This window comes from Calonectris borealis, chromosome 11 (assembly GCF_964195595.1).
Source record: "Calonectris borealis chromosome 11, bCalBor7.hap1.2, whole genome shotgun sequence".
Taxonomy (NCBI): domain Eukaryota; kingdom Metazoa; phylum Chordata; class Aves; order Procellariiformes; family Procellariidae; genus Calonectris; species Calonectris borealis.
The window spans coordinates 20550518-20572205 of NC_134322.1; the positions used below are offsets into that span (position 1 = coordinate 20550518).

General features: G+C 35.5%; 2 protein-coding genes across 5 annotated transcripts in view; one reads left to right on the top strand and one right to left on the bottom strand.

Moving 5' to 3' along the window:
* CHRNA5 (cholinergic receptor nicotinic alpha 5 subunit) lies at positions 1-20270 on the top strand. 4 transcript variants are annotated; one of them, XM_075160398.1, is made up of 6 exons: positions 1-180; positions 10035-10186; positions 11046-11090; positions 12495-12604; positions 13593-14424; positions 16482-20270. In XM_075160398.1, exons 1-6 carry the CDS (start codon positions 63-65, stop codon positions 16641-16643), a joined length of 1419 nt encoding a protein of 472 aa, XP_075016499.1. In that variant the 5' UTR covers positions 1-62; the 3' UTR covers positions 16644-20270. The 4 variants fall into 4 exon arrangements, with proteins under 4 accessions (XP_075016499.1, XP_075016500.1, XP_075016501.1 ...); XM_075160399.1 differs by lacking the exon at positions 16482-20270 and adding an exon at positions 14707-16464; XM_075160400.1 differs by lacking the exon at positions 16482-20270 and having other exon boundaries at positions 13593-13886; positions 14321-14440.
* Positions 20106-21688, bottom strand: part of CHRNA3 (cholinergic receptor nicotinic alpha 3 subunit) — a 7933-nt gene continuing 6350 nt past the window's right edge. Inside the window, exon 6 of the mRNA XM_075160397.1 lies at positions 20106-20269. Within this exon, the coding sequence (XP_075016498.1) occupies positions 20141-20269 (129 nt within the window). The 3' untranslated portion in view covers positions 20106-20140. The remainder of the gene's footprint in view (positions 20270-21688) is intronic.

Sequence of the window (21688 nt, forward strand, 5' to 3'; positions counted from 1 at the left end):
CCCCGTCGCGGCGCCCCGTCCTCGCCGCGAGGCTCCGAGGCAGCGGGGGCCGTGCCCCGGCCATGGCCGAGCTCGGAGCCTGGCTGCGCTACGGCCGCCCCCTGCTCCTCCTCACTTGCTTCTTCGCGCCCTTTCTCGGCCAGCCCGGAGCCGGCCCCGCCGCCCGCGCCCCTTACGCGGGTAAGGCGCCGCGGGGTGGCCCCGTGCGGGAGAGGGCGAGCGGGGCGCCCTGCCGGGGCCGCTAGGGAGGGGTGGGTGGCAGGCAGGCGCCTCAGCGAGAAGCTGGGAGGCTGTGGAAGGGGAGGGCAGGGTCAGCTGGGAGTTACGAGCCCTCTCGAACCCCGGCTTTCGTGTAAACCTGCCGTTGTGCGGGGCTAGCTCGCCGCCGGGGGTAGGGGGAGGCTGTACCGGAGCCCAGGGGTCTGCCGGGCCGCCGCTGTCTCCCCTGGCTGTTCCGGTTCTCCGTCTGCAGCCCGGCTCCGGCGGGCAGCTGGGAGCGGCGGGAGCGCGGGCAGGAGGAGAGCGCGTTTCGCGTGGAAGAAATGAGGCGGGTTTTTGCGTGTGTGGGGAAATGCTGCCGGGGTTAAGGCGGCCACGCATCACGCTTCGTTTTCCATGCCATCAACTTTTGCCAAGACGAGGCTAAAATAAGGCTGATTTCCAGGTGGAGCAGGGTTCTGGCGGTCGCTGAGGAGTGCCGAGGTAGGGATTGCTGGACTTCGGCTAGTTTTTAAAAAAATGAACGTGACCTACAGAGACTGTGGTCAAACGGGCTCACCAGAGCTGCCCCTTTCACAAAAGAGGGGAAAAATGCCTTTGTCAAACCACGGCTTTTCAGGTGCATATCAGCCTTGACTGCCACACATTTCATTACGCAATTGTTACGCTTTTTAAATTAATATATAATGCTTTGAAGATTTGAAGTGTCATAACTTTCAATTTTTGCTCCATTCACTTACTCAGATGAGGTACAATTGTGGATTTGTGGTGTGTGCTCTTAGCATTTGCAGCTGATACAGAGGTAAATTTACAGAATATATTTTAATAATTGCAGTATCGCATATGGATCTGGCTGCACATGAAATGTGCCTCATAAGAATTTATAAAAAAAATCTTTTTAGTTTGGTTATGCATTATTTCTTTGACTTCAAAAGAGTCAGTCTCATAATTCAATCAGGATGTAACTTTCAGAGTTGAAGGATGTGAAATAGCATGTGAAGCTAAAGTTTATAAAATTACACAAAGATTAAAGGAGCAGAATCAATGTTCTTTCAAAGAATTATTTAGAAATAGTTATTTCAAAACAAAAGCTTTTACATAATTTATGGGTACATTGCTAAGAGTTTTGCAAAATGTCTTGAAGTCATAACTACACTATTTACAAGCAGAAAGGAAATCAATGAAAAATAAAATTGACTTTTTTTAATATTAGCTCAAAACTGAAAAAATGGTCATAAATATGTTTTAAGGAATGTAAATCATATTGATGTCTCAGTTTTAATTCAACATACAAAACCTCAGTCTGTTATTGCTAAATGTGATTTAAAAGACTATTCTTGGTCTCAATGTTTGGAAAAGTAGTGTTTTTAATCATGGCAAAAGATATTGCTATGTAAAATTGTTATGTTACATTATATAGTATATATAACTATGGAATTATTTGCAGTCAGGTTAGCCAAGTTTTGCCTTTTGGTACAAGCCAGTAGTTTTGACTTCATTGAGCACTATTTATATATAGTGAGGATAAAATTTTCTTTTCACGATTTGTTTGCTCTAAAATAAAATGAAATTTGCTATTAAGAAGATGAAAAACATTATAGCTACCTATTATTAAAATATACAGCAAATGGAAATAATAGCCTAAATCACTGTATCACATATATACAGTTAAAATTATTTTAGAGGTATTGCTTTGCATGTGGTACAGTAATCATTTTAATGAGTAGAAGTGAATTATGGATGTGACTTTGCTTTTATGATACTTTAAGAGTGCTTGAAAACTAATTTGGTGTTTGCTTTAGATAGTAGTCTGGAAGTGAACTAACCCTTTATCCTGGATAACTCTGATTTGACAAGACAAAATACGTGCTGATTTAAAATACAATCAAATTACAAGTTTTGTTCCTTGCTCTGATTCTTAAACTAACAGGTGAGACTAAAATGAATCAAGATTAACAACCACCTATAGCACTGCTATGCCATGCTGCAGACCTGTGATAGTGTTTCCTTGGGAGTTCATACACCCAAGCATTTTCCACTCAGTTTAACAGATTGGATCCTTCTCCCTGCCCAGCAGGAAGCTGCAAACCTTCCTGCCTGTATGGGTTTCTTGTGATTTTTCTCTTAAAATACTTTGTGCTTTCTTTAGAGATCCTTAGGAAGAAAAACGTGAGCATTCATTTGTGGAGAAATGTTTGTGTCGATTTGTAGAAGGAACCGTGGAAGGAAGTACTTGCATAGTTTCCCACTTTTCAGAATGGTAAAACCTGATTTTTGTACGATAGGGTATGTTCTGAAATCTCCTACCCTGCGTCTGTTTTTGAGCAGAGTATCTGATTTCTAAACAGAGTGTCTGATTTCTATGAGCTGTAGGATTGTATGTTCCGGTGTATCCAAGACTGCAATCGAGCTGCGTGAGCAAATGCTGCTGTGGCAGAAGGTAACGCCAGTGCGCAACTTCTGCAGCATCCAGGGCTGCACTGGCAACTTGTGAGAAGCCCAAGGGCCTGTGTCTTATTTGCATAAATGTCTTATTTACATAAATTGTGGATTTGTTTACTTCCATGATGCATACCCTCTAAATCTATATGAATAAATGGTTCTACTTTTAAGATTCTACATACTTGTTCTTCCTTTTACTCCTTGCGCTATCTGCACTTGTATGTACACTTTTTGCTGCTTGCATTCAGCATTCCTCAGTGCTCTCTTCACAGTCCATCTTCAGTCTTTACTGATAGGTCAGTGTCAGTGAAAATGATGCAATGGTTAAAAGTGGTATAAAGAGAGATGGCAAAATCCTGGATCTGTTACAGAAAAAGTCCCCCTGGCTTCAGAGTGACCAGAATTTTTACCGTGAGGCAGCCTGACATGAGGCAACCTTTTCATGTGCCCTAGCTGTTGGGCAGGCAGAAGGATCACAGTTCTGTCTGCTGAAAGCTGAGTGGAGAATATTAGTGTCAGTGAACTCACGAGGAAATGCAGTGCCATGCCACAGAACTGTAACGTTAGCGCTGTAGGTGGCTGTTCATCAGGAGGCTGCTGCTGGCAATAGCTTCACTATAGAGTTCAGGAAGCTGTTTGGCATATTGTGTGTATTTACCATAGAATCCATAGCACAGGTATTCAGAAAGGAATGGTTTGTGCTCCAGTTAGCTCTAAATCGAAAGACTGACAGTCTATCCATAGTTGATGGTATCTATTTCTTGATTAGTTACAAACTACGTGGCAGTATATTATGCTGTAATTAATCAAACTTGTAAATGCATTCATTAATATGGGCCATAGTTATCACTTGATGCTAAGCTATTAGGGGATAATTCGATTCTACTTTCCAGTTATCAAGCCGGAAACTTTAATCTTTTAAATTTGAGTTGAATGTAAGAAACATTTTCCCTGCTCTCTACGTGCAGCTCTTGTACCTCTGTTCATATTGGTAAGTGCTAAGCAATATTGCAGTTCAGAATCTTTGATAGTTTCATGTCCATGATATGTCATTTTATTTTGCTACTGATTGGCAGGAGATTGATATGCTAGGTAAGAGAGAAGGCAGAAATCCTTCCAATAACTTGAAAGTCCCGGAGTAAATGAAAAATCATAAAAGTTCCTGAAGCAGGTGGCAGCTGCCGGGCGTGTATTAATACACAGTGATAGAAATACAAGGCTGTCACTTTTGTACTCTCAACCTTTGAAATCGCAAGACAACCTCTGAACGAAAGAAAGCAAAATGAATTTGCAAAAAAAACACCAACAAGAAATGGTCAAGAATAGCCACCTTTTCCATGCTTGTAGGTGTAGTGATGGGCTTTGGCTTTATTTTTTGAACAGGGGAGAAAAGGATACGTGTAGGATGTACAGAATGTAATAGCTGGCTTTTCTGACTTTTGTGCAGTAAATTGAATAGTTAGCAATCCTGCTTTGACTTACAGACATTCTAGTAAAGATGATTTTGATCTTTCTAAATGCCTTCTGTTAACTAAACACTTGACTGTTAGTGATTGGATTCTTTGCAATTCCTAAAGCATGGAAGAAAAAGTAGGGAAAAAGATTGAAGACCATACAGAAAGTATGACTCACAATCCTTTGAAAGGGAGGGGGGAATCAGTACAGAAATAAAACTTCCATTTTATATGTCATTTTATGTATTACATATCTTTTCTGCTTAATGAAGTAGCAGTGGGAGATTCTTTAAAATCTAAAGGGAGGCTTAGACAGAGAGAGATCTGTGTAGTTAATATTGAACATGATCTTGTTCTTTTTCCTGTCTGCTGCAGTATAAATATGACTTGCAGTCAGAATTGTCACCAGCTACCAAAGTACTGTGATACGACTAGATTTGTTTGGGGAAAAATTGTAAACTTAAAGGAGGAAAAGCACTGATGCTTACTAGAATAGTTAGCAAAGATGGAAAACTTTTTTTTTCCTCTCAAAATGATCACTGAATAATTTTTAGAGTAAGATTTAAACAGTTATCATTGCGCTTCTAGACTTCGTAGTGCTTCCTTTGTTATAAATTATGTAAAATATATTACTTAAAACAAAAAAAAAAATCACAGTATCATCTTAATACAAAATAGTAGTGTACTGAAGGCAGGTGTCCTGCATATATTCATTCACTTTTCTGGTTTGTAGGCAAACTATTACTTGTATTGTAGTTTGTAGTAGTTAGGTTTGTGGATAACAGTCTATATGTTATGATAGCACACCATTAAAGAATCTAATGTTAACTACAAAGTATGGATATTTTGCCATGTTTATTGTCCTTAGTAGTGTTCTTTTTCATTATAGTGGTATATGATTATAAATCTGCATTAGTAATAGATATTACTTCTGAATTTACATCTTAACATTAGGCTTCTAAAAAGTGATCCTTTCCCTTCTCCCATGGACCTCTTTTGAAAATGCACCAAGTGGCAATCCAAAGAAAACCTGAAATCATTAACACTCAATTATATCAATTAGAAAATGCTTTGAACTGCATTGTTTGAAGTATAAGGACCAGTGTTATACCTGCAATCCCAATGTGGTTCTTGGACACTTTATCTAAGGAAGTACAGAGGAATATAGAATTCAAAGAAAGTTTATTCTTTGGAGAAACACGGACTGTGATGTTCTCTCATTTAAAAACAAACAAAAAAAATTAGGAAAAGTTATGAGGTATACCTGTAATACTAAATATTTCACCGGTAATTCTTGTAAAAAGAATACTGCTGCTAAATCATATTAAGATGCTAAGAAATTTCATCCCATAATAATACAGTAAGAAACAATGTAAAAAGAGAGATTTTACAAAAGAACAAAATTTTTGTGATTTACCTGAAGCATTTAAAAAGTCTGCCATTAGCAGCACTAGTGAAATTTTGACTTGAGAATGTTAAAAAAATGAATAGACATATACATGTTTTGTCATGCTATTCATGCGTCTGAGACCCATGTAATGCTTCCTCTTCTTTTCTAAATAGTTCTTCCAAAGTACTTTTGTTAAAGAAGTTTGTTAAATGTTTAGGGGGGAAATGGTAGGACTGAATTTTTAAATACAATTGTGTCCGAGGCCAAGTGTTAATTAGAATTTCTACTTACCGTTTTGTCAAAAGTGTGCTCCAACTACTTCAAAGTTTAAAAAAATTCAATCATTAGTCTGCTTTGTGCGTAAATATTTGTCTTCTTTTTGCAGAATTAAAATTTCAGCCATCCAGCATTTTATTATGTGATTTAAGTTTTTTTGCTGAACATGGAATCACACTGAGAGGGAGTGAGCAGAGAAGAGTTTCAGGTGTAAATTACAAAGTAAACATTGTCATTGGGATTTATCACTGAACAATATAGAGAGCCTACCTTTGATTTAGACTGCAGAAGTTACTTGACCTCAACAAAAATAAAGCCACACAAATACAGGCATGCTTAGAATTGCCCTTCAAAGGCTACAAATCATCTAAGATTTTTAGTACACTGCGCTAGTAGCAGGGGTGAGTGCTTTCATAATCTCTTACTGTCTGATTTAGTATGAGACTTGTACTCTGGGTTGTTTGTTTGCTAATCTTGCTCTTTCTGCTTTTCTCCAACTAGCACAGCCAGTCTGCTGCCTTAAGCCACTAACTGTATTTTACCTCTTTTCCTCTCTTCTGCACCTTTTTTTTGCTTGCCACCAGTTCTTCACTTTTTTTCCTTGGTGTTAACACCAATAAGTAACTAAGAATTACACCCTTTATTATAATCTTAAAAGTATACAGACACACGGAAAAGAGAAATTAAACACGTGCAGTCTGTGTAACAAGTGAGCTGTGTGATCCTGTTAAATAAAATATGGAAAAGTGGGGGTGGTTATTTATTTTATTTTTCCGACTCTTAATCTATTGCTACCACCTCCAGCTTCCTCATGGAGTTCTCCTTTATATAAGCTGCCTTTTATAGACCAGTATGCCCCAGCTTATTAATAAACAGAATAAACTAGAAATATGAAAAAGTGTGGATATTTCTGTGATACAAAAAAAAAAGAAAAAAATTAGTTTAACTATATTGTTAGTAAATATGATCATCTTAATACATCAGTGAGTATACTGTAGGTCTGAGTATAAAATGTTTGAAAAAAATTCTGTAAGTATATAAAAGTGGTAAAGGAACATGTCCCCATTTAGCATAGCAGAGAAGATACTGTGTTTTAAGAGAAGCTTTATCTGGAAACAGCATGTACCCTGAAGATGCTGTATTGCTGTACAGGAGGTCATCTTACAGGAACACAGAAATGGTGAAAGTGCAACTTTGACTCTGCATTACTTCAAGGTCAATTAATGGAGAGAGAATACTCAGCTGCATAGTCATTCTCAAATTGTACAAGAACATTAGGCTGAAATATACAGAAAAGCATTCATAATTCAGGAAATAGGGATATAGAAATAGAGAAATTAAGTTGTGTCTTCAGGAAGCATTCTTTTGAATGTCTGTAAAAAGCAGGACTTGGCAAATCTATATACAGTTACAAATAAGAAAAATGCCTTGGCTAATGAGGATACACTGAAGCTAAGGTATCAATAAAAATAAATCTATTTTAACCTAATAGCTGTGAAGGTAGCTTGTGTGTGTGTAACATTCTGTTGCTGGATCCTTTTTGGCAGCAATTCTTATGTCCTGTGTGTTTTCATGTATCCACCTGAGGTCTGCTCAGTAGTGCAGTGCAAGTTGCCCATCAGTTCTTTGCTATTACACAACCCGCATGTCACCAATCTTGAAATGGGAAGATATTAAATTGTAGAGCACGTACAAATAATACATCTTGAAGAGCCATAGGTTTCTAAGTGTTTGCAAATTAATGAAATACAACTGTAAACAGCTAGATTTGTATTTTGAAACACAAGGGTGAACTGTCTTAAAACCCAAATGCTGATTTGGCCTGCAACAAGAACCATTCAGCAGCATGTTAGTGTATGGTAAGATTTGGAGGGAAAAGGAGTCCTGCTGCTCCCACTTGGCGGATCCTACTCCTTAAGCTACATTCTGCTTTTGCTCCTACTATAAAATTTCAGAGAAAATCCAGTTAGTATTCATAATAATAGTTTTACTGGACTGCCCCAAACCTGCAGTGCAGAAGGCAGGGAATTCTCTGGTGGTTGGGCTCTGCAGTGCTTTGGGTGTTTTGTCTGAAGGATCATAAACGCAGCCTTTTGCAGCGCAGCAGAAGGCCGCTGCTGTCACAAGAGCACTTTGAATGGGAGGGAACTTAAAAACTTACATTGCCTGTCTTAGTTGTCTAGGCTGCAGTGGTTGCAGTCACATAGAACTAGCTTAGGTCTGTCTGAACTAATGGTTTAAATGGTGTTAGCCATGTCTCTGCAACAAATGCAAGTCATCAAAGTGTTGATCAATTTCCAAGGTAGATTTTGCAAGTTGTGTTGAAATGAAAACTGATACCCTGTGCAAATATGATGCTACCTGACATAACTGACAATTTAGTAATCCCAGGCAATTCTAAAATTTTAGTCCTCTTCAATGTCTAACAATCTCTGATTTACCGAATGTTGATGGTAATGAACTTGAAATAGAAATTGTTTATACTGCCTTTAATGAATGCTTTTGTTTCCTTTACCTTCTTTTATGAGAAAGGTTAAATACCATCAGTGTTTTTTCTGCATGTATCGTTCACTACTTTATCTACTTCTGTTATGTTCACTAAATTCACCTCCTCTCCAAACAAAATAATGTTAATCTTTTAAATCTCTCCTTGTATGGATGACAGTCTCTGTTAATCTATTTATGACATTCTCTGGTGCTTTTTCTGTTTCTGATATATCTTTTTTTAGATGGATGCTGTTAGTGAGCACATCATTTCTAGAGAGGTCATGCCATACATTTATGTAATGGTATAATATTTTAAATCTGCATTAAAAAGAGATGGTTGTGAAAATTTTTCTTTGGTTTATTCTGTCCCTTAAAGTGACTATAATAATTGTTAGGTCTTTTTTCAGAGGTAGTTTCAGTTAGTTTAAATCTCATCGGTGAGTAGTAAAAATCTTTGTCTGCAGTACATGTTCATGTCTTCTGGTGGTTGCTCTGACTTCTGTCTGGGAATTGGAGACCCCTTTGGAGCCATTCCTTTCAAGGTGATGTGTATAGCTTGTGCTGCTTCTTGAGGCGGTGGCCTTCTTCAGGTCTTTCACACTGCCTTTGAAAGCTGTTCTTATTGGGTTACTAAGCTAGACACTGATCTTGCCTTTTTTCCTCCCCTCTCTCCGTATCTTCCCCAAATTTGTCCTTCTCTTATTATTTAGGGTATATAATTTTTTGCGTGGGTTTTCATCATGGAGAAACCTTAAACTTTGCCTTTTTTTGGGTAACAGGGTTTCTACTGATACACTTCAGTGAGACCACATTGGTAAAAAACTCATTTTTTTATGGGTTCCCAAAGATAAAGGACAGTGGTTGCTTGATGAGGTGCTTTAGGACAACGTACATATCTGTCTTAAAGTCTGGGCTGCTCTCTGCCTGCAGTTTCTGCATCTACAGAATTTTTTTTTTTCAAAGCTCTGCCATGTATGCCATTATCTCAGGAGACAAAAGAAAACATTTAGTTTCCACTTCTTTGTAAGCTATACAAAGATTTTTGGCTGTTTTAGGTCATCAGTCAGTCTCCAGGCATTGAAATGACTCCTTGAGAACTATGAAAAAGAAGTAACTGAATGTATACTATTACTTGTCTAGAAAGGTGCATTCCAGTCAATGTAACATTAGAATAGGTAGAGGATAGACAGGTAAATAGATTGGCACATACGTTTAAGATACAAAACTGTGTGGGGGAAAAAGTGCTGTACAAGTACTGCAAAGTTTATACGTCATAGTGGTGACCAAACATTAGAAGAAATAATGTATAAAACATGAAGAGACTGATGTTTCAAACCGGAGTGCAAGTTATGCAATATACTAGAGACCTGTGTAGTATGGATGTAGGTTTTTAAAAAGTACCACTTTGTTCTAGAATGATAGAACTTCAGTCCCTCATTAGATAAGCTTTCAGTTTTAGAGGAGTTCCATAACTGCATGGCACCAGGTAAATGATATAAGTGCATTTTGCCTTTATTATTACTAAAATTATCTTAATGCTCTTGAGTCATAGATTTTACAAGTGTGATAGTGGTATGGAGATGCTAATAAAAGCAGGTAATTTTATAAAATTCTTCTTCCAAGAGCTTGTCCATGCTTCCAGAGGAAAGGGGTTAATATGAGAAATGTAACTCTGCATAAACATAGCTGTAGCTCTTTGGACACAGGAATGCAGATGTATACTTTTTCATTTAAATCAATGTTAATAAATTACTTTTTTTATGTAGGTATATCTGAACCTTTTTTTCTTGCTAAAAGTGAAGATCGTTTGTTTAAACATTTATTTGAAGATTATCAAAGATGGGTTCGTCCAGTGGAACGCTTGAATGACACAATAAAAATAAAGTTTGGCCTTGCAATCTCTCAGCTAGTAGATGTGGTATGTATAGTAAATAAGTTCGTGGGTTTTTTTTCCCTAATTCTTAAAATTCTGGAACATAATGTCATATGAAATAATTGTGCATATATTAGCTTAAACACAATAGATTAAACCTCTAAAATTATTATCAGCATAATAAAAAATGCATTGTAGATGGGGGCATGAAGAAGTGATTGCAAAGAGCTTGAGAAGACAGTTGGCTCTTTAGTGGCGTTTTCAGAAAAAAAAACGTGAGTGAAATTCTTAAGCATAGGGAATTGTGTTTTAATTCATTTATTCAATGGGAAAACCATATATTTTTAAACTTTATCAATCTCATTTCTGTAAAATTCAGGAACACTGGCAAATACTGCTCTTCCTCCCCCCTTAAGCAGCAAAAAAACCTCTAAGCCTTCAAATATGTCACTTCCATAGTAATGAAGATTATCTCTTGGCATTACCTGTGATGTAAAAGAGATCAATCAGATTTTTTTTTCCCCTGATACTTACTCACTTCAGAATATTCTTTTCAAGTTGAATTCACTGTTTATAGCTGTAAGAGGAGTTTTTCTTCCACATGTTGGCTGTTCCTTTAATTTTCCATAGAAAAACAGTAAGACTGCATAAAATACAGTCAAATAAAAAAATGGAAGGGAGGAAAGAGACACAGAAGGGGAAAATATAACTTTTAACAGTTAAATAATCAAAGGTCATAATTGTATGTTCAAAAAGTTCTCATATAAGCATACTTACCAGTGACTGGAATGCTTTTAGAAGTGTGTTTTGTATTTTAAATTACAGACCTCTGTGAACTAAAGCAGCTAGTTATTATGAATGTACTGTGCAGATATTTTTCATAAAATATGCTTTATTTTTATAGGACGAGAAAAATCAATTGATGACAACAAATGTCTGGTTGAAACAGGTATGTGTAAAATATTGATGAAAAATTCTGAAGCTTCATAACTGCAAGTCAAAATTAATTGTGTATTGAAAAAAACTTAGTGGTTGCATGAATTTTTATTTTACATAGTATCTTTTAAAAATGTCCCTGGAAATGCTTTAAAGGATTGATTGTTATAAAACTCTTAAACAAAAACAAACAAAAAAAGAGGTAAATTTTAAAAAATTACTTAACGAAAAGAAACCTGATATGGCATTGCATGGCCATTTAATATACCAAGGTGTGTTTATCCAATCATAAAAGTTACTGCTTCAGTACATAAGTTTTCTTTCAAAAACTATGAAAAGTATGGTTTGTGTAGTCTTTTGTATAATAGTTTTAAGATCTTTCTCTTATGGGGTACTTGAGATTATTGGATAAACATCACTGAAGAATTGCAGTTTCAAAGTTGTATATGATTCCTATAAAGAGCTACTTTTTCCTCGTAAGAATATTTGTTTATGGGTAGGAAAAAGCCTCAAGCTTTATAATAATCAGAGTCCAGTGCTAACCTTAATGGCCACTATTAACTTGGGAAATGCTGCTCACAAATCATTCTTGATTTAACTTAGAAGAATGTTTGCAGACCCTGATTATACTTACTAGCTTACTAAATTATTTTTGTTTGGGCTACTTCCTTTGTTGTTTTTTTTTCCAGTTGCTTCTCATTCCCTTCTTTTCCAGTAATTGTAATTTCAGGCAAAGTTTTTCTTTTCAGGAAAACTTTGAGACTACTCAGCAATATGTCAATGGCAACACTTTGTGCCCTCTTAATAGTTTCTGCAGAACTTGTTGCAGTTGAACCAGTTCAAAAAAAAAAAAAAAACTGATCTGAGTATGCATTTAAAATTCTATGTGATAGTGAATTCTTAGAAACTTGAATTTTTCCTCTTGAGCTTTTAGTTCAAATATAAAATTACCAAAGTATTACTATGCTTTTAATGGTGCTATTTTTAGTGTTGCTGATAGAAATAGGAATGACTACCTTGAGAGTCGCAGCATGATTTTTTTTTTGTGATGAAAATGTTTAAATTGCTTCTGATCAGCTTCCAAAGTCATTGAGATTCATTCAGAACAAGCTTTTTTCAAATTTAATTGTCTATATGTTATAATAGCTCTTACTTATGTACACATGTTCTGAAAAAAGATTTTAATATCTTAAGTTCTGTACAGAAATACTGTCAAGTGGCTCTTACAACAGAAGACAAATATTGGATGAGTTAAATAGATGTCTGTTCAGCAAATTCACTGTTGTGTGCAAATTTTAGAAGCCAGTTTGTTTTTTTTTTTTCTTTTTAATTGCCTTTTTATCTATTTTCATCCAGTCTTGCCCTGCTTAAACCAGCTTCACAATAATAATGATTTTTACATCTCGAATATCCACAGGAATGGATAGATGTAAAATTAAGGTGGAATCCTGAAGACTATGCTGGAATAACATCTATTCGTGTCCCATCAGATTCTATTTGGATTCCAGATATCGTGTTGTATGACAAGTAAGATTTTAATCTTTTCATATAAATTACATTTACTTTCTAACTTTACTGTCCAAGCTGTTTCTAGGAGGCTCATTGGATAGATATGTGTGTACGTTTAGTAGAGCTAAGAATGTGTGGAAGAATTTGCCTCTGAATGCAAATGGATTTTGTTGCCATGTTAAATGCTTAAATGTTTTGCTTTGCTTCTGTATGGAATTTCTAGTCTCCTTGAAAAGTTTATTTCCACTTCTTCGTGTAAACTCCTTTTTTAAGTAGAAAACAATGTCTTGCACAGTGCCAGGTACAAACTAATAGTGTAGAGTGATGGGAGGGAAGCAAGTAATTCATGCTGTTGTAAGTCATATTCAGCATGGATTTTAAATGTAGTACATGCAACTGTAAGGGTTTTTTTTGGTTGTTGTTTTTTGTTTTGGATTTTTTTTTTGTTGAGAATGAACAGATCTCAGAAGCAAAAACTTTTGAATTAACCTTTCTGCTCAACTCAGGTGCATATGCAATGCTTTTACATTTCCTGACTTGTTGAGACAGGAAAAAAGGCTGTTGCCGTGATTGTAAGTTCAAGTTTGGAGGTGGCGCACAAATATTATTTTACCTGTTTCATGACTTTTTTTCTTCAATAATTATGATTTGGCGAAATTGAAAAGTATTTATGCTGTATTAACAATAGAAACACCAGAGTTTTCTCATGCTGTTAAAGGTCAGGATTTTTACAATCCTTTCATAAGTCATTGAGGCCACAGAAAGTTGCACAGATCTTTTCATGACTTGAAAATATTCTTCACTCTTCCAAAGCTGTTTACCTGTGTGAGATTCAGATTTAAAAAAAAAAAAAGTTGACCATGAACACAATACAAAATTTTGGCTGTGAAGGGGGAGAAGGGATAAACAGCTGAAATGACGATAACAAAACATGTTTTCTTATTTAAAAACACCCCCCCCCCCTTCTCCCCATTGTAATTGCATGCATATATCTCTTTTCTTTCAGTGCAGATGGACGTTTTGAGGGAACATCTACAAAAACCGTGGTAAAATATGATGGCACCATTGCTTGGACTCCACCAGCAAACTACAAAAGTTCTTGTACTATCGATGTAACCTTCTTCCCCTTTGACCTCCAAAATTGCTCTATGAAATTTGGGTCCTGGACTTACGATGGCTCACAGGTTGATATAATTCTTGAAGATTATGATGTTGACAAAAGAGACTTTTTTGATAATGGAGAATGGGAAATAGTGACTGCAACAGGGAGCAAAGGAAATAGGACTGATGGATGCTGCTGGTATCCTTTTGTTACATATTCATTTATAATTAGACGTTTGCCACTTTTTTACACGTTGTTTCTCATTATTCCTTGTATTGCGCTTTCGTTTCTAACTGTCCTTGTTTTCTATCTTCCTTCAAATGAAGGTGAAAAAATTTCACTTTGCACTTCAGTACTGGTATCTTTGACTGTTTTTCTTCTTGTTATTGAAGAGATTATTCCATCATCTTCTAAAGTTATCCCACTTATAGGAGAGTACTTGGTGTTTACTATGATATTTGTAACATTGTCCATTGTGATAACTGTCTTTGCTATCAATATTCATCATCGCTCTTCATCTACACACAATGCTATGGCACCTTGGGTTCGCAAGATATTTCTTCACAAACTTCCCAAGCTGCTTTGCATGAGAAGTCATGTAGATAGATACTTTGCTCAGAAGGAGGAAACAGGAAATATGAATGGATCAGAATCATCTAGGAACACCTTGGAAGCAGCTCTAGATTCTATCCGATATATTACAAGACATGTTATGAAGGAGAATGAAGTTCGCGAGGTGGGTATATTAGTCATATTACGCTGATTTTGTAAAACTGGAAATTAAAAAACCAGTAATGGTTTACTATGCATATTAAATATATGCTATGGGATTTCCAGTTTTTGTACATCACTGGAAGCTGTGTAATTATTTCCACTGGAAAGAAGTACAAGTATGGTACAATACTGAGAATTCTTATAGATACTGACTGATACAATACAGTCCTTGGGTCGTTGGGTTCTTTAAAGTCTTTTGCATTCTTCTAGAAGTAAATTCATATTGTTAATTACACATTTTCAGAGATACTTGTCTGTTACAAGAGCATGTACTGTAACTGTTCCCTACAGTGCTCCTGGATGTTATTTTCATGATGAGAGAAGTAGGTATTTTTCATTTTGATGTTGTACCTGAAGGCTATCTGAAAAATGCATTTGCCTTTTTCAGAATAAATACTGCTAAGCCTTATTTTGCAGCTTTCAATTCCAAATAAAAACAATTTTAATGCCCTAACTTATATTTCTAATTTTAAGTTTAAATACAAGCTATAGCCATGTGTTTGTCATTTTGTGCTGAGATCAAACATGGACTAGGTGACTTCTTGAGTGTTCTCTTCTAGCCTTATTATTATTTATCTCTCAGTTATATCAAAAGATGTCAAAGGCTTTTTTTCACTCTGTACATGTGCACTCTGAACTATCCATAATGGATGTTTACACCATTCGGGTAAGAGCATTATGAATATGTTTTTCTTTCCATGCTTTTAAACTAGCACCATTGGTGCTATTTTCAGGCTAGCGTAGAAATACAGACATTTATTGTGCGGTCTCATGATACTCTATCTGTTTCTGATGGCAAGGCCTGAGATTCTTTCAATTTATACAGAAATACTGTCTTCAAAAGTTGCTGGTTGCTGAGAGCATGTTCTCATGTGCTAGCCTAGGAATAAGCTAACTCCTCTAATGTACCTTCTCAGGACTCAGTTCTGACATTATCACAAGGGATCCAGCCTAGATTTTCCATAAATGTATCTACTGTTAAAACAGCATCTAATACCCCTGCATTGTATAAACAACACAAATAGAATAGTTTGCTATTAAATACATGATTTCCTGTAAATTAAGGGTTGGTTTTCTTTCGCTTACTGAACTTACTCTATTTGACTGTGAGTGACAAGAGAGGTGATAAGTATTTTGTTTTTCAGGTGTAATGTTGTTGTGACTTTAAACATCAGAAATTAATATACAGCTGACTGGGGATTCCCTTGTATTTTATTATTTGGGCTGCAGAGAATGCAAACTTTAACTGCAAAAGTTGTTAATAAAAACTACGCAGTTAGTGCTGTTGTAGCCTTACCTCTTGGGAAGCAGTAGTCTTGGGAAATGTGGATAGCTCCAGTTCAAATCAAAGACAAGTGTTTGGCAGAGGTTTAATTTGCTTGCACAATTATATCTACTATACTTGCAAAACTGTACAGATAGGAATAATCCTATCAAAAAGGAAAATAGTCTTGAAAGTACTGTGAGTATTCTCCCTAGTGTATAATTCTGTGCAGCAGTACTTCACAGCTTTCAGATCCTGTATGTAACACAACAGCTGCTGTCTACTGTTAATTTTTTTTTTAATATATTTTGGTTTCAGTAGGTGGTGGTGGTGGGGGGGGGGGTTGGGTTGTTTTTCGTTTGTTTGTTTGTTTGTTTACAGCTTTTGCTTCTAGCTCCTGCCCGGGAATTCCACTTTATGAATGAGGCTGTGGCATGAATCCTAAATCCTGCAGTATGTTAGAAAATTGCATACCGATTTCATCTCTCTCTAGTTGAGGATGTTCAGTGCTTCTCAGGGTCAGTTTCTGCATTAAAATCTAGTATTGGTCTATATAGCTTACCAATCTGCATAGAGGGAAGTTTGTTCCTGTTCTAGCTCATAGTGTACTTATAAAAAGGTATTAAAGGGGGTTACCAAATGGACCTGATTGGAAAAAAGTGTACTGTAATGTGATTAAGAATTGCAGGGTTTGGTACCATATTTTTACCTTCTCTCACACATACTGACCAACTCTTACGCTCTTTGTTTTTTAGGTTGTTGAAGACTGGAAATTTATTGCTCAGGTGCTTGATCGAATGTTCTTATGGACTTTTCTTCTAGTTTCAATAATTGGATCACTTCTGTTATTTATTCCTGTTATTCATAAATGGGCAAGTATAATAGTACCTACGCATATAGGCAGTACAAATGCATAAAATATTTTTGGATCTGCCTCCTACTAATAAGGCTCTAAAGAGTTTTGCAGTAGCTCTATTTCCATGCACATTCATTGTAGGCATGTTTCTGATAGAGTAAAAAAAAAATCCAAACCCAGAAAATTATGTTTATATTAAAGCATGGCATCCCTAGGACACATAGAAGTCAATTTGCTTATTGCCAGTCTACTAAGTTACTTCTAAATGGGATCAGAATTAAAAGGACCTTCTCAAGCACTTGCATGTATGATATATCAAAAAAGCATATACTGACACCTACTGCGAAATAGGAGGATTTAAAATTTTTGAATGATGATCACTGTAGTCCAATTATTAAATTACTATATAAATTGTTATATTGAGTATTAAATATTTGCAGATATTTACACAGTAAGAGTTGCTTATTTCAATTTACTGTAATATGCAAAGGAGAATTTTTATCAGCTCTCTTGAATGTGTTGTAAAAGTGTAAAGTTTCTACAGAGTAAATTTAAAATAATAATAAAAATACCAGTTAAACTTCCCATATATTCAACATATAAGTAAAAATAGCGTTTTGGCTATGTTTTGCCTTTATAAATTTTCAGTGGAATTTGCTGCTAAATTTAAAGCCTTGTTAATTCTATCATACTAACATGAACATTAATACAGTAAGCCTTAAAATGCCTGCAGGATACATGTATATCGATATCTCTGTATTGGCTATGGAAAGGAAGGCAAAGACAATTAAATGAGTTCCCAAGTTGCAAGAGTATTCTAATGTACCGGGACATACAGATTTCTTTATTCTTGATGAAGAATTTGATACAGTATGTTAGTTGCAAACATGTTAATCATTTCCTGCCTTTGTGTGTTTCTCAGAATTAAGTTTTTAAGCACAGGTAGAAGGAAATTGGGGAATGCATTTCTGAAGGAAATGGGTTGAAAATTATTATGGTGTGTAACCAAAAACAGATGATTAAGTTTTCACACATTTGTTAAACCGAACTTAGAAAGCTACCTTTAATAGGTTCTCTCACTTACAGAACATATGTAACTTTAAGCAGCGAGGACTTGCAACTTTCCATACTTTCTTTTTTCTAGAGAGTGTTGAAAACTAACTTGCAACTTTTTACTTATTCCATTAAAATATATTCTTTAAATACTGATTTTAAATTCTTTACATTCGTTCTAGTGCCACCTTTCTTAAAAGCTTTATTTCTGGAAGAGACTCTAAAATAGATGGCGGTTTTCCTACACCAAAGTTTTGTCAGCGTACTTCATAATATAGTTGCATCCTGCAGGGCTAATACAGTAATGCCAAGCTAGAGCAAGTATTGGGAAGTTTTTGTTTGCTTAAATTACTACGTTAATAATGATATGTTTAGGTGAGAAGTTTAATGTAAATTGTAGTATCTTTGATAATGTAGGTTTTTATAGTGGTTGTGAATTTGGAAAATGGATACATATTTCCCCCCCCTTCCCCTGTATGTCCTTTAGAATAGCACTGTACTGATTATAATACTGATTGCTTATGTCATAACTTATATATAATTGAATATTTATTTCAAATGGTTTTCACCTGTAGGTCATTCTTGGTTTTGTGTAGCTTTTTAAGGCTCACAGGCAGGGAAATGATGCCAAGCAAGCCTTTTTTTTTTTTTTTTTTATAAATAATTCTGATTGTAAAGGGAGTCACTCTTCCTCTTCAGTTATACAATTACATCTGGCATTGGATATCCATATTTCCTCTATTCCCATCATAATTAATTTTAAAGGTGAATTTGCAAAGATTATCTGATTTAATCCATTAATATAATAATTTTAACTTTCTCAGTATTACTAAGATTAAACAATGCATCAATGACTTTCTTTGTGTGGAAGTTGCAGAAATACTTTAGATATCTTATTTCCTCTTCAGATGCAAAATTTCTTTTTATAGTCCTCCTTGGGTTTGAATTACTGAAGTTTACTCTTACCTGAACAGAAAGCAAAGTAAGTAAAACTATAGATTAGCTATATATATATTTTTTTTTTTACTTCCCACCTCATCTCCTTTGCCTTGTTAAATGATGTCTGTAGACTGCCCAATTATATCATAAGGTGATTGGCAGCATATTGGCCAATGGAGTCCCAGTCTTTATTCTAGTAACTCACAATTTTTGCAAATGCATGTATTTCTATTAGTCACTTCTACAATCTGCTCATGATAAATACAGATAGCTGACACTGAATCCTTAGGGTCTTCAGCTTATCATCAGGTGTGTCTGAAACAAAATGATTTTAATAGACTCAGAAGCATGGACCTTTAGTTGTGCAACTTGTTTCTGAATGTGTTGAACTATAGCTAATGCTACCTTATATAGGTTTTTGTCACTCAGTCAAAATAAATGGAAAAAAAAAAAGCACAATTTTCAACAGCTTGAGTCTCTTTATTTTTGTAAATGTTACATCACTTGTTACACTGTATTTCCGAAAAGTTTCCAGTTTGGTACAGAGACAACAGTTCATATTTTTACAAAATATTTTCTTATTACAGTATTTTGTTGCGTTCTTTATTCATGCCCTTAAATTATCTGCAGTTACTGATTTTAAAAAAAAAAAAAGTATGCCTAAGAAGCAATTTTAGCATATTTTACAGCACTATTTTGTATCTACCTGCCTTCCCTTGTCATAAAACGGTTCACTATAGTGGGATGCTTCTGTATCCACACTATCCTATCAAAGTATTTTGATCCTGTGCATAACCTGCAGACTGCATCTTATCATGTGTTTTACTTGTACACAGTTTTAAACATTATTAGGTTTGAATAGCTTGTTTTTTCTGACAGCCTTCTCTTACATTGAAATATGGGGATGCACAGAGTTTACATTATGGCTGCTTTATTACCGTCATCTATTATTTACATATTTGTTTTCCTTTTGTAAAAAGCCTGCCCATGGTCCTTTCCTCCCACTGTTTGAGTCAATTTATACACCAGGTGACAATGTCTGCATTCTAGCAATTTGGTATGTATGCTTCCTAAACCATTTCGTCCTCATGAGGGCATTCATTGAACTCAGTATGAACTTATTCCCAGAAGATCCTGTCATGGTCTGAAGAGACTTGGCACCAGACTTGTGGAAACAAATCTAGTAGCCCAAAGTATTCAACCTGTCTTGACTTTCCGAATATTCATGTAATTTTCCATTTCTTTATCAACCCCTTCTTAAACCATTCCTATAAAGTTTAATGTACTACTACATCTTTTCCAATTATTGCAAAAAGTAGCTGTCAAGCATAGCTCATACTACTTTGAGATTAGCTGTCCATAAGGTTCAAAATCTTTTTTTTTTTTTTTTTTTCCTCCTCTTCTCCACTTTTTCACATTTTTAACAAAGCCTTCTTGGTCAAGCAAAGTTGAGGCCAAGAGAAATCCTTATTCTACTACACATAGAAGAGACATCAGGTGCTGGGGTGGGAGTGAAGATTTGGTTGGCAAAAGTTTTCTTTGATTTCACAACATACTATTTAATCTTTACATTTCATCTCCAGCCATCAAAGGTTGTAAAAACAATCCTGCTGTTCCTAGAATACATACCAGGATGAAAACCCATAGAAAAATACGATCGATTACCATGGCAACGTATTTCCAGTCATCCTGAATCTGAAAAATAAATTGAATAGCAAGTAGACATGTTTAGTAGATGAATAACTTGCATTAGCAATTAGTAACATTTTATGTGGGAAGCATAGTTTTTTTCCATATGTAGATGTCTTTCATATATGCACAACTTACATCTCTGTTTTCATTTACAAATGAATTCATCTTGAAGAGGCTTTATTTGAATATGCTATTTGTGGCAAAGCCAAAAGTTACTTCTTCAAATACAAAAAGTTGTTCACCAAGACACTGGACTTCATGAGATACAATTTCTCTTCTGTATGCCAAAAATAAAAGCGAAAAGCTTTACATTCTTAGGTGATCAGGTTTGTCCAGAAAACTTTACTGGAACAGACTGCTCCTACTGGTCTTTAGGCAGTACGTAAAAAGACAAAGATTAATTGGTATATAATTATTTGGTATGTTTCTTATGTAGTACTGAAATCTGATTGTTCTCATGCATGATGTAAAATTCATCTCCTTACCTTTCATGTAGAGAGGGAACCAAGTTTCCAAAAAACAGATTTTTCTAAGGTTTTTTTTTACAGTGGGCCTTATAACAAGAGTGACACTTAAGTATTATATATGTTATATATTAATAGTAACTACATTAGGTGATCATTTTAGTTACTCTTGAGATTACAATTTAAATTTTTACTTCCTTTTTCTTCAGGAAGGCTAATAAATGAATAATGCATTTGTTGTTTGAAATTTTGCGCTTTTTAGCTTAGAACCTGTTTGTTAAGGCAGACTTAAAAAATCCAAAACAACCCCATATTTTCTGTACCAACTAATTCTAAATAAAGTTCTGATTTCAGCATAAACAAAGTAACTTCATTCTGACTTTAGGTACCATACTGCAGAGGATTTAAATTCAGTGATGATTGTGGTGGTGTGACTACTATTCTTAGCATGTTTGAGGAACGTGATAAAAAGAAAAGTTTAATTTTTTTTTTATTGCATCAAGATGCAGCTTTATGAAAGATGATGGTCCCCGTCTTGCAGCAGTTGTCTCATTTAGCTACAGCACTTTACTCTGCAGCAGCTGCAGAATAAGCATCATGCTCACTGTGAAGAACATTCAGTCTTACGACGTTTATTATTGATGGTAAGCTGTGGGAGGGAGAATGTAACTTTCTAAAGGGTATACAGTCAGCAAATTCCACTATTAAGATTGTAACTTGGAAAATCCTCACTCCGAATCTTGTAGGACGGATACTCAAGTATGTTTCCCTAGCAGTGGTTACCTTAACATGCTTCACTCAGTATACGTGTGTCAGTGAAGAGGATGTTGTGCAACAGAGCCGCTCCCCTAAATTATCTACATTCAAAATTGCACATATTTGTAATACAGCTTGGGTAATTTACTTGTATAAAATAATGGTCTGTGTTGTCCTTTTTTTCTTTTCTTTTCTTTTTTTT